Genomic DNA, 14,275 nt, shown 5'->3' with positions numbered 1-14,275 from the left:
AGCTTAATACTGCGTATGTCATTCATCTGATGGAGCTTAATACTGCGTATGTCATTCATCTGATGGAGCTTAATACTGCGTATGTCGCTCATCTGATGGAGCTTAATACTGCGTATGTCATTCATCTGATGGAGCTTAATACTGCGTATGTCATTCATCTGATGGAGCTTAATACTGCGTATGTCGCTCATCTGATGGAGCTTAATACTGCGTATGTCACTCATCTGATGGAGCTTAATACTGCGTATGTCGCTCATCTGATGGAGCTTAATACTGAGTATGTCCCTCATCTGATGGAGCACAACACTGAGTATGTCATTCATCTGATGGAGCTTAATACTGCATGTCTGATGGAGCTTAATACTATGTCACTGGAGCTATACTGTATGTCATTCATCTGATGGAGCTTAACACTGAGTATGTCGCTCATCTGATGGAGCTCAATTCTGAGTATGTCGCTCATCTGATGGAGCTTAATTAAACTGAGTATGTCAACACTTATGTCATCTGATGGAGCTTAACACTGAGTATGTCGCTCATCTGATGGAGCTCAATTCTGAGTATGTCACTCATCTGATGGAGCTTAATTACACTGAGTATGTCACTCATCTGATGGAGCTCAATACTGAGTATGTCGCTCATCTGATGGAGCTTAATTAAACTGAGTATGTCATTCATCTGATGGAGCTCAACACTGAGTATGTCACTCATCTGATGGAGCTCAATTCTGAGTATGTCACTCATCTGATGGAGCTTAACACTGAGTATGTCACTCATCTGATGGAGCTCAATACTGTGTATGTCACTCATCTGATGGAGCTTAATACTGCGTATGTCATTCATCTGATGGCGCTTAATTACACTGAGTATGTCACTCATCTGATGGCGCTTAATTACACTGAGTATGTCACTCATCTGATGGAGCTTAATTACACTGAGTATGTCACTCATCTGATGTTCCAATATCATCAGATATGTGATAATTACAAAATTTATTGAATTATATGGCTTGTGCAACTCCTCATCTAGATTTTGACTTTTATTTTGATCACTTTTGATTTTCCTCGTCGCTTCCTAGGCTTCAAAATTTGGCCCTTCGCATCACTGCTGAGTCCTAGAAGGAGGAAACAGCTGTATGATGCAGTTTAATTAATTGTTTAGCTGTACTGTAGCTAACTCTAAATTTGAATGAAAAGGTGCTGTTGACTTGTGTCTTTTGTACAAGTCTTTCTTTATATGTTTAGGCCAAGAAAAGTATCCCTCCACATGGTACATTAAATGAGGATCTTTCTTAAGTGACAGCATTGTCTTATAAAGTTAGGCCATGTCGATGAAAAATGGTATAAACCCTTGTCTAAACAACCTGTAACTGACCTCATGCTGATATTAATGAATCTGAGAGAAATCATTTATTCAGTTCAACAATTTTTATGATATGATAATGTACATAAGGATTAGATAACAAGGCCTGTAAAAGTTTTCTACAGACATTATGCTGTAAGTATATAATAAATAATTGTAATGTACTCAAATCTTTTGTGATGACAAAGATCCATTCATAATTCATACTCTTTATTCTCATTCATTCGTACCACATGTTTATACTCTCATTACCTGTAGACTCAGGTGACACAGACACAGTAACCATCAGTAAAAACAGCAATGGATATCAGCTAATTTTAATCTCATATTAAAGCCACTGAAAACAACAAAAAGCTGCTAATTTTGTAGGTGAACTTCCCTGTTATATACATTCTTGAATATTAATTCAAATACCTTGAAATAATTTCTGAGATAGAAATATTTAAAACAATATATGCTTTTTTCTGAAATATTTTTAATTGAAAATAATTTTTGAGTTTCTTGAAATAGCTTTCAAGGATAAGATAATCTTGTACTGTTGCTGTCATATTTGATTTGATGTGAAAACATTATGTATACAAAATATGTAGGAGAACCCAGTAATACCAATACAAATGACTAACAATTTTAAACATAGTGTATTTGTAGGTGAATACTCTCAATAGGGGTTTAGCATGTACCTGGGAGGCACATTTCATGTTGTTATACTGCTGGTAAAAACAGGTCTTTATAATAGATTTTAATGTTGCTTGCTATGTATGCTAAAATATTATGTATTGTTAGTATTGAAGGACATAATAAGTGGGTGTGTGTATACTCTAATCACAGAAGTCGTTTAGAACTCGGGCAATTTGAGGTATGTATTTACAGTGCTAAGTTCTGTGGTAAAATTTAATTACACTACACAAATGTTATATTCAGTTTTTACTAAACAATGACAATGCTTTGTGATGTCATCATAGTATTTATAGATTTGTATCTAGGAAAGGATCAAGTTACATATTCATAATACCAAACTTGTCTTCAATTACAGTTTAGATTGTTTAATGCTTTGATAAAATATATATTGTTGATTATAAAACATGTATCTACCTCAGAGCACCTGTTCTGATTAATCATTCAGCCGTTTTGTCTGCTCTTTTGATAGACGGTCAAACATTATTTATTTCAACACTTGACTACAGAATTTACTTCACTAATATATACCTTAACAATAATCCCTCGTCAAAGTTTTCTATAAAACAAAATCATTTTGCAGGGAAGTGAGAGTTCATTCTCAGATCTTTATCTTTGAGAAGAGATATGCAAACAGAAAACAAATTAAAAAGTGAAAAAAAACGCACATAAAAATGCTGAATTTTGAAACTACAAAGGTAACCATGCTTTTAGTTATGGATAAATCATGATCGTTAGTATAGATCACAACTCATTGTCACATGCTTACAGTGTACAGAAGCTTAAAGCGTATAAAACCAGCAGGTATACTGGGTAGCTGCATCTACCCAGCCCATCGACAACAATATCGTACAAACCACACAGAAGGCTGGGGGACATGTAAACCTGTAGTTAGCACCTGTATAGTCTGTAGGCAATGAAGGGTGGAAACCAACACAAGTCTTTATAAAGACCTAGTATTTACCATTCAATAACATGAACATGTCCCCATTCAGTGTAGGGAAATGGTAAAGTGTGTACGCTGATGTTTATATTTCCTAATACATACACGGCAGCCAGTGATATATTACTGTGTTATACCGGTTCTTAAAGGACCATGGGAAAAGTATTGTTCGATGGTATTTATGACAGATCAGTGCAATAAATGTTATTCTATGAATCGGCTTTAAATCTCAAAGTTAAATATCTCGCGAGATTTATTGTCATATCACTTCACGAGGATGGCTACATTTTATTCTGAAAATGTCATGTGATGATTCTTGGTTGTCAGAGTTTGGATAAATGACAGGAGAATATCATACAGCTGATTGATTTTGTAAGTATAAGTATATATATAGATATGTAACAGACGGTATGATTTGATTATGCATATGAATATTGCTAACTATGGTAAGGATTTATATACACTTCGATAATAAATCAGTCATCACAAGCTTCCATGTTTGACCTCACCTTCACCCACTGACATTTTTTCCGAAAGAAAATTGGCCTATTATTAATTTTTGGGTGGGTGGAACTACATATGCAGTTGGTTATTTGTCATGAATCAACCTCTCTTTCACCTTGTATCCACCCAGGGAACCAGCCTGACACTATACAGATTAGTCAGGGCTATATTTGTGACCTCTGATTTCCACTCTCACCCTCTATATCAAGTACATTGTTGTTTTTCACCTCATATGAACTGCCAGCTTTCTAGGTGCATCACCCTGAAATCTTGGGGAAAAGATTAACTTTTCTGTATTTAGCCAGGGTGAGACCTACCAGAGGCAGTAAGAGATCAGCCTCCTTGCATTGCCTGAACACAGACTTTGGTGGTGGAAAAGTAGATATAAAACCAACCAACCATACTAGGGTGGAACCAGGGACAGGCTAATGGTTGTATCCAAGCACTTGGACAAATATTGTCTTGTTTTTGTTTTAAAGACAAAAAAAAAAAGGGAATTTGACTGATGATACAAAGCTATTTCCATGAAACCTACACAGACAGTAAGATATAATGATTCGTAAGACTGGCCGGTTAGTGTATGTATATACTGACAGTTCCAGGCACATCACTGACACAACCACTGTGACTACATATATACCTGTCAACACTGACCTCTATCACAAATGGTACAAACAAATGTACCAAGTAGGAGATGCTGTAAAGCAGCAGACTCCAGCTGTTTAGTATTTTCAGAGCATGAAAGACCTTGTAAATCATGATGTATTATTTATACCTCATTATTGTAGAATTCTAGATGTTGTAGTACTGTAACTCAGCTGCATTACTGTAGAATTCTAGATGTTGTAGTACTGTTACTCAGCTGCATTACTGTAGAACTCTAGATGTTGTAATACTGAAACTCAGCTGCATTACTGTAGAATTCTAGATGTTGTAGTACTGTAACTTGGCTGCATTACTGTAGAATTCTAGATGTTGTAGTACTGTAACTCAGCTGCATTATTGTAGAATTCTAGATGTTGTAGTACTGTAACTCAGCTGCATTACTGTAGAACTCTAGATGTTGTAGTACTGTAACTCAGCTGCATTACTGTAGAATTCTAGATGTTGTAGTACTGTAACTCAGCTGCGTTACTGTAGAACTCTAGATGTTGTGATACTGAAACTCAGCTGCATTACTGTAGAATTCTAGATGTGGTAGTACTGTAACTCAGCTGCATTACTGTAGAACTCTAGATGTTGTAGTACTGTAACTCAGCTGCATTACTGTAGAATTCTAGATGTTGTAGTACTGTAACTCAGCTGCATTACTGTAGAATTCTAGATGTTGTAGTACTGTAACTTAGCTGCATTACTGTAGAACTCTAGATGTTGTAGTACTGTAACTCAGCTGCATTACTGTAGAATTCTAGATGTTGTAGTACTGTAACTCAGCTGCATTACTGTAGAATTCTAGATGTTGTAGTGCTGTAACTCAGCTGCATTACTGTAGAATTCTAGATGTTGTAGTACTGTAACTCGGCTGCATTACTGTAGAATTCTAGATGTTGTAGAACTGTAACTTGGCTGCATTATTGTAGAATTCTAGATGTGGTAGTACTGTAACTCAGCTGCATTACTGTAGAATTCTAGATGTGGTAGTACTGTAACTCAGCTGCATTACTGTAGAATTCTAGATGTTGTAGTGCTGTAACTCAGCTGCATTACTGTAGAATTCTAGATGTTGTAGAACTGTAACTCAGCTGCATTACTGTAGAATTCTAGATGTTGTAAAACTGTAACTCAGCTGCGTTGTAATTCAGTATGTATCACTGCTGCAGTATTTGTGATTTTTAATGCACATAAGTGCAATATTGAGTCAGTTATAATCTTGATTTTAAATAATTGATTGAAGGATGTCACAGTCTTTACCATCTGGTGTCCAATAAATGTTGAACAAAGACCACACAATCAGTAGATAAATACCACACCATCAGTAGATAAATACCACACAATCAATAGATAAATACCACACAATCAGTAGATAAATATCACACCATCAGTAGATAAATACCACAATCAGTAGATAAATACCACACCATCAGTAGATAAATACCACACAATCAATAAATACCACACCATCAGTAGATAAATATCACACCATCAGTAGATAAATACCACAATCAGTAGATAAATACCACACCATCAGTAGATAAATACCACACAATCAATAAATACCACACAATCAGTAGATAAATACCACAATCAGTAGATAAATACCACACCATCAGTAGATAAATACCACAATCAGTAGATAAATACCACACAATAAATACCACACAATCAATAGATAAATACCACACAATCAATAAATACCACACCATCAGTAGATACCACACAATCAGTAGATAAATACCACACAATCAGTAGATAAATACCACACCATCAGTAGATAAATACCACACAATCAATAAATACCACACAATTAGTAGGTAGATACCACACAATTAGTAGGTAGATACCACACAATTAGTAGGTTGATACCACACCATCAGTAGATAAATACCACACCATCAATAGATAAATACCACACCATCAGTTGATAAATATCACACTATCAATAGATAAATATTACACAATCAATGAACTACATGTTGTGAATTTCCTGTCACTTATCAAAGCAGGAATATTTTGGTGTGTAAGACATATATGCTAAGTTGCTGCACAATCTTTGATGTTACTCTATAGCATGGACATTTCATGGACAGTGTCCATAAACATATCCACGTAGGACATTCCATGAGTACCATAATAAATTTGGGAAACAAAAATAAAAACAGTTTGCCTGAAGATAAAAGAGAAAATGTATTCAAATCATCATAATATTTAAACAATCTTATTCTACAGTTCATTCACTCAGCACAAAGTTTATTTTTGTTATCATATATCCTGTGTTAGTTCTTTGGTCTCATAAAATCTTTCATCTGTTTTGACACTAGAAGTCAACTACTTACTCATGGATTCACAGGATATCTGGAAAAATGGGGGGGGGGAGGCGATGAAGTGAATATAACGATAAAGGATAGCTGGAAAAATGAGGAAAATTGAAGTAGATAAAGGATAGCTGGAAAAATGAGGAAAATTGAAGTAAATAAATGATAAAGGATAGCTAGAAAAATGAGGAAAATTGAAGTGAATATAACGATAAAGGATAGCTGGAAAAATGAGGAAAATTGAAGTAAATATAATGATAAAGGATAGCTGGAAAAATGAGGAAAATTGAAGTAAATATAATGATAAAGGATAGCTGGAAAAATGAGGAAAATTGAAGTGAATATAATGATAAAGGATAGCTGGAAAAATGAGGAAAATTGAAGTAAATATAATGATAAAGGATAGCTGGAAAAATGAGGAAAATTGAAGTAAATATAATGATAAAGGATAGCTGGAAAAATGAGGAAAATTGAAGTAAATATAATGATAAAGGATAGCTAGAAAAATGAGGAAAATTGAAGTAAATATAATGATAAAGGATAGCTGGAAAAATGAGGAAAATTGAAGTAAATATAATGATAAAGGATAGCTGGAAAAATGAGGAAAATTGAAGTAAATATGATGATAAAGGATAGCTGGAAAAATGAGGAAAATTGAAGTAAATATAATGATAAAGGATAGCTGGAAAACAGGGGGAAAATGAAGTAAATATAATGATAAAGGATAGCTGGAAAACAGGGGAAAATGAAGTTAATATAATGATAAAGTTTGTATTGGAAACATGACACAATCATCAATACAAGATTGGTCCTTTGTTTTATGTACTATAGGATTAGGGGTTTTAGTTACTGTTACTTTACTGCCAACTTTGTCTTAATTTGGACTGGAAAACTATTGCAGTAATACAGACTAATCACTGTTAGTGAATGCAGCTTACTTACAAGGTAAACAGGCAGGTGTTTCCATTGCTTGTTAGAGAGGTTTACCTGCAATGGAATAAATGGGTAGAACTGAATGGAGCAGGGCCAACAAATGTTTTATATAAAGTTTTTATAATTCCCTATTACTGCAGTGGTTTTTTATCCCCTGTATAATTCTCATTATAAAGGACTTCATTAAAGGTTTTATGACTTCAAAAGAAATATTGGGAAGATGATTTTATGGCTGGGGATAATTGGTGTATTTAAACACAACATGAAAGGTCAAGGTCATTTGCTAATGGAAGTGCTTTTTTGAATGCTGGTTGTTTTGAAAAGGGTTGAAGGTTATTGTTGTCAAACAGAATTGTACATGTTTTCAGTGGTTAATCCAGGAATTGTCTGTTCTGAAGTTAATATAAAGAATACAACTGTCATTTTACCCCCATCTGTTTCAGGAGACAGAGGATGCTGACATGACAAACGGTTACCTGTCTGAACTGACCACTCTAGACAGTGGTGATAGTGAGGAGCCAGAGGAGGACAGTAATTACCGTGGTAACTGGAGTAGCCGTCTGGACTTTGTCCTCTCCTGTCTAGGATATGTGGTCGGCCTTGGCAATGTATGGAGGTTTCCGTATCTCGTGTACAAAAACGGTGGAGGTAAGTTATGGTAAAGAGTGGCAGGCTGTCAACCGATTCCTTTATTCCTATATTTTCCTATATTTTGGTTTAAAAACCTATATTTTGAAAGACCTGTTGTATTTCCTATATTTTCCAATTTTTTGAAAAATATTCCTATATTTTTCAGGAAATTTGTCACCGATATATGTAGAGATTGCTAAGATTTCTTTGATACTGCTTTTGGCTTCTTTATTTTACAAGTTAGAGAATTCTTAAGTCTTTAACAGAATCACCAGCCACCAGAAAATGATTCAGTGCATCTCTTTATCACCTGTATGGACACCTTGCAAGGCAGTAAAACAGGATATTTGCCTTTTAGGTGCACATACAGATGATTATAATGATGAGCTATGCAGCAGCTCTCTGCCTGGATTATGATGCTGTTGAAGTGAATGGTTACTTTAAGGTAGTTTTTAATCATTGATTAATATAGAAACAGTAAGTGAATGTAGGAATTGTTAGTATAATTGCCTTTGAATGAAACAATTTTCGTTTGGAAAACTCCTATATTTTGCCTCAAAACTAGCAAAAAACTTCTACATTTGATGAGAAAATATTCCTATATTCATCCTATATTTTGAAGAAGACGTTAAGTGTCATAGTAACTATATATTCATACTAGGAAGCAGTCTTAATTCCAAAGAACTGTACTGAACATAAACACTGGCAGAGCAGAAAAGTCAAAAGTTGAACATCAGAGAGGTGTGAGACGGATTCTGTTTGTCATGTTTGACTGATATAAAAACAGAAGTTATATTGTACAGGATAGAACTAAATCTGGGAGGGGGCACATTTGTATAGCTAATGTATTAGTCAGATTTATTCCTAATGTCCTGCTGGACGTGAACCCATCTTTAAGAGTAGAATACAGTTGCCAGCTAGGGTGAATATTGTAGTTTTAATGTAAATTTTTATCGCTTCGTTGACTTGAGATCATGTGACGTTTGGACTTGTCCCCAAAGAATATTATAACGGCTTTAAATATTAATGTGAATCATCTCATTGATCCAAACAGGGAATAAAATTTTAGTCCAGCTGACTTTCTGGATTCTGGTAACATGATCTTTTATCTAAGAATTTGTGTTTACTGTTGTCACTTATAGGATAAATAATAATTATAAAAAGAGATTCTAGAAATAAAGAATGAATACATTATTATGAATTATTTGTAAAAGAGATTGAATGTCTGTAAACTTGTGGTTGTGACATCTTTCTTGGGTGAATAAAGAATTTTCTGTGTGAGTCCGGGTCTGTTTACTGACGTGTTCTGTAAATAAATGAGTTTGTGTATATGTAGTGATTATTTCTGTATTATATATAATGAGCAAAACCTTTGTACCCATATATAATATCGAGTAAACAACAAACCCATTATATATAGGATAACGTCTCTGTCAAGACATTAAATCATCGTTAAAGAAATTTTATGAGGTGGATGACTGACTAATGCTGAATATGTAGGTATAATGATGGCAGACTGGTATTACCTAGACTGATATATATAATGATGCATTTATTATCTGGTCTGATCTTCAAGTATTGTTGGCAGCCATCTGAGACAGATATATATACTGCAGTCTTTGTAAATTAAATGCCTCTCCATGTACATTGTAGTATAAATTCAGTTTGATTTACATTTAATTTCTGAACATATCTATGGATCTTTGTTTAACAATTAGGATATTTACTCATTGCATTTAACCTAACAATTCATAATGTATGTGTTTGCACTCAAATGAGGTTTTATTCGGGAGTTGATTTAGAAATCTCATCACATCACCTTCCTTTTATCCATTGAATTTGTTGTTGTTACTGTCTGGCTTATGTTACTTGTGTAATATACCCTCGAGCAGTTTCCATTTGCTGCGCCAGTCAGAAATCAATTATGATGTCACAATATTAAGGCGCCTAGTTAGGGCTATCTCGCAATCTCCTTCTGTCGACTTCAGGACACTAGGCCATCATGAAACATGGACGATGATGTTATGCAATGAATTAACAATGCTGCAATATAACAGCAGCCTTTGTTTGATTTTGTTGTCAATGTCTGGACTTCAAAACTTGTTAAAATGTAAATTTTTGAGTTATGTGAGAAATAGTATGTTAACATTACACTTGGTCACTTTGAACTTTCTTCAGTTGCATCCTAAGCTTCAAAATTTAGGCCCTTGGCATCCCTTGAGAGCCCTAGAAGGACAAAACAGCTGTATGATGCAGTTAAACTCTGTTTGGCTCGACTGTATCTCACTCTGAATTTGACATTGCTAGTACTTTTATTTCTTGTCAACATAAATTACAAAGATATAGATTTACAATAAAACATATTGATGTTGTCAGATTGAAATAAAAAGTATGAAGATAATGCTGCTAGTGTTTACAAGCCTCTTTCATTCTACCTTTGTTAGTGTTTACAAGCCTCTTTCACTCTGCCTTTGTTAGTGTTTACAAGCCTCTTTTACTCTGCCTTTGTTTGTGTTTACATGCCTCTTTCACTCTGCCTTTCTTAGTGTTTACAAGCCTCTTTCACTCCACCATTGTTAATGTTTACAAGCCTCTTTCACTCTGCCTTTGGTAGTGTTTACAAGCCTCTTTCACTCTGAGTTTGTTAATGTTTACAAGCCTCTTTCACTCTGCCTTTGTTAGTGTTTACAAGCCTCTTTCACTCTGAGTTTGTTAATGTTTACAAGCCTCTTTCACTCTGCCTTTGTTTATGTTTACAAGCCTCTTTTACTCTGCCTTTGTTTGTGTTTACAAGCCTCTTTCACTCTGCAAGCCTCTTTCACTCTGCCTTTGTTTGTGTTTACAAGCCTCTTTCACTCTGCCTTTGTTTGTGTTTACAAGCCTCTTTCACTCTGCCTTTGTTAGTGTTTACAAGCCTCTTTCACTCTGAGTTTGTTAATGTTTACAAGCCTCTTTCACTCTGCCTTTGTTAGTGTTTACAAGCCTCTTTCACTCTGAGTTTGTTAGTGTTTACAAGCCTCTTTCACTCTGCCTTTGTTAGTGTTTACAAGCCTCTTTCACTCTGCCTTTGTTAGTGTTTACAAGCCTCTTTCACTCTGCCTTTGTTAGTGTTTACAAGCCTCTTTCACTCTTAGTTTGTTAATGTTTACAAGCCTCTTTCACTCTGCCTTTGTTTGTGTTTACAAGCCTCTTTCACTCTGAGTTTGTTAATGTTTACAAGCCTCTTTCACTCTGCCTTTTTTTATGTTTACAAGCCTCTTTCACTCTGCCTTTCTTAGTGTTTACAAGCCTCTTTCAATCTGCCTTTGTTAGTGTTTACAAGCCTCTTTCACTCTGCCTTTGTTAGTGTTTACAAGCCTCTTTCACTCCACCATTGTTAATGTTTACAAGCCTCTTTCACTCTGCCTTTGTTAGTGTTTACAAGCCTCTTTCACTCTGAGTTTGTTAATGTTTACAAGCCTCTTTCACTCTGCCTTTGTTAGTGTTTACAAGCCTCTTTCACTCTGCGTTTGTTAATGTTTACAAGCCTCTTTCACTCTGCCTTTGTTTGTGTTTATAAGCCTCTTTCACTCTGCCTTTGTTAGTGTTTACAAGCCTCTTTCACTCTGCCTTTGTTAGTGTTTACAAGCCTCTTTCACTCTGCCTTTGTTAGTGTTTACAAGCCTCTTTCACTCTGCCTTTGTTAGTGTTTACAATCCTCTTTCACTCTGCCTTTGTTAGTGTTTACAAGCCTCTTTCACTCTGCCTTTGTTAGTGTTTACAAGCCTCTTTCACTCTGCCTTTGTTAGTGTTTACAAGCCTCTTTCACTCTGCCTTTGTTTGTGTTTACAAGCCTCTTTCACTCTGCCTTTGTTAGTGTTTACAAGCCTCTTTCACTCTGCTTTTGTTTGTGTTTACATGCCTCTTTCACTCTGAGTTTGTTAATGTTTACAAGCCTCTTTCACTTTGCCTTTGTTTGTGTTTACAAGCCTCTTTCACTCTGCCTTTGTTACAAGCCTCTTTCACTCTGCCTTTGTTAATGTTTACAAGCCTCTTTCAATCTGCCTTTGTTAGTGTTTACAAGCCTCTTTCACTCTGCCTTTGTTAGTGTTTACAAGCCTCTTTCACTCTGAGTTTGTTAATGTTTACAAGCCTCTTTCACTCTGCCTTTGTTAGTGTTTACAAGCCTCTTTCACTCTGCTTTTGTTTGTGTTTACAAGCCTCTTTCACTCTGAGTTTGTTAATGTTTACAAGCCTCTTTCACTCTGCCTTTGTTTGTGTTTACAAGCCTCTTTCACTCTGCCTTTCTTAGTGTTTACAAGCCTCTTTCACTCTGAGTTTGTTAATGTTTACAAGCCTCTTTCACTCTGAGTTTGTTAATGTTTACAAGCCTCTTTCACTCTGCCTTTGGTAGTGTTTACAAGCCTCTTTCACTCTGAGTTTGTTAATGTTTACAAGCCTCTTTCACTCTGCCTTTGTTAATGTTTACAAGCCTCTTTCACTCCACCATTGTTAATGTTTACAAGCCTCTTTCACTCTGCCTTTGGTAGTGTTTACAAGCCTCTTTCACTCTGAGTTTGTTAATGTTTACAAGCCTCTTTCACTCTGCCTTTGTTAGTGTTTACAAACCTCTTTCACTCTGAGTTTGTTAATGTTTACAAGCCTCTTTCACTCTGAGTTTGTTAATGTTTACAAGCCTCTTTCACTCTGAGTTTGTTAGTGTTTACAAGCCTCTTTCACTCTGCCTTTGTTAATGTTTACAAGCCTCTTTCACTCTGAGTTTGTTAGTGTTTACAAGCCTCTTTCACTCTGCCTTTGTTAGTGTTTACAAACCTCTTTCACTCTGAGTTTGTTAATGTTTACAAGCCTCTTTCACTCTGAGTTTGTTAATGTTTACAAGCCTCTTTCACTCTGAGTTTGTTAGTGTTTACAAGCCTCTTTCACTCTGCCTTTGTTAGTGTTTACAAGCCTCTTTCACTCTGAGTTTGTTAATGTTTACAAGCCTCTTTCACACTGCCTTTGTTAGTGTTTACAAGCCTCTTTCACTCTGAGTTTGTTAATGTTTACAAGCCTCTTTCCCTTTGCCTTTGTTTGTGTTTACAAGCCTCTTTCACTCTGCCTTTCTTAGTGTTTACAAGCCTCTTTCACTCTGCCTTTGTTTGTGTTTACAAGCCTGTTTCACTCTGTCTTTGTTGGTAGAGTTACTACTCCTAGGACAATGTCACATGATAAGGTATGACCTTGAGTACTTTAGGGATAAGAAAACATTGTAACTTTGCCCTGATGGACCATAACTTCTGAAACTGATCAGGAATTAAAAGTATTTTACCAACTGAAGCTTTGAAGCTGGTTAATGTTACAATCTTACTTGAGATGTTGTGGTAAATACTTTTGAGTGACTCACAGAATACATGTTGGTATCCATTTGCCAGTGATTTAACTACCCAAGGACACTACTTTTAGACTGGATTATAGACTGGTCCTTCTCCACCCCCATCCACTGGTAACGCATTCATATCTGAAGGGGTCCATTACACTCAATGCTTTTATTTACTATGGACAACATATCTGTCGTTTTATTTTTCAGGAGCCTTCTTCATTCCCTATGCTATAATTTTAGTGTTCTGTTGTTTTATTTTTCAGGAGCCTTCTTCATTCCCTATGCTATAATTTTAGTGTTCTGTCGTTTTATTTTTCAGGAGCCTTCTTCATTCCCTACGCTATAATTTTAGTGTTCTGTCGTTTTATTTTTCAGGAGCCTTCTTCATTCCCTACGCTATAATTTTAGTGTTCTGTCGTTTTATTTTTCAGGAGCCTTCTTCATTCCCTACGCTATAATTTTAGTGTTCTGTCGTTTTATTTTTCAGGAGCCTTCTTCATTCCCTATGCTATAATTTTAGTGTTCTGTCGTTTTATTTTTCAGGAGCCTTCTTCATTCCCTATGCTATAATTTTAGTGTTCTGTCGTTTTATTTTTCAGGAGCCTTCTTCATTCCCTACGCTATAATTTTAGTGTTCTGTCGTTTTATTTTTCAGGAGCCTTCTTCATTCCCTACGCTATAATGTTAGTGTTCTGTGGTGTCCCTTTGGTCTATTTAGAGCTGGCCTTTGGACAGTATGCTAGTTTGGGGCCTATCACTGTATGGAAAGCCGTACCACTTTTTAAAGGTGAGTTTGTGATACAACCAGTAGAATTTGTATATTAATTTGCATAAACAATTATAAATCAACATCAGTAAAAAAACCAGGTTTTTACAAAATCTTTCTGTATCTTATCT

At 35.4% G+C, this 14,275-nt stretch overlaps 1 protein-coding gene across 1 annotated transcript in view; it reads left to right on the top strand.

Moving 5' to 3' along the window:
- The window catches only part of LOC132544711 (uncharacterized), a 121,992-nt gene that overhangs the window by 88,589 nt on the left and 19,128 nt on the right, over positions 1 to 14,275 (top strand). Inside the window, exons 15-16 of the mRNA XM_060208352.1 lie at positions 7,833 to 8,037; positions 14,034 to 14,165. Of these exons, the coding sequence (XP_060064335.1) occupies positions 7,833 to 8,037; positions 14,034 to 14,165 (337 nt within the window). The remainder of the gene's footprint in view (positions 1 to 7,832; positions 8,038 to 14,033; positions 14,166 to 14,275) is intronic.

The sequence above is a fragment of the Ylistrum balloti genome, unplaced genomic scaffold (genome assembly GCF_031769215.1).
Source record: "Ylistrum balloti isolate Yb309-2 unplaced genomic scaffold, AGI_CSIRO_Ybal_v1 Utg369808, whole genome shotgun sequence".
Lineage (NCBI taxonomy): Eukaryota > Metazoa > Mollusca > Bivalvia > Pectinida > Pectinidae > Ylistrum > Ylistrum balloti.
Note: the sequence above shows the minus strand (reverse complement) of the source record. Positions and strands in the feature narration are given on the sequence as shown.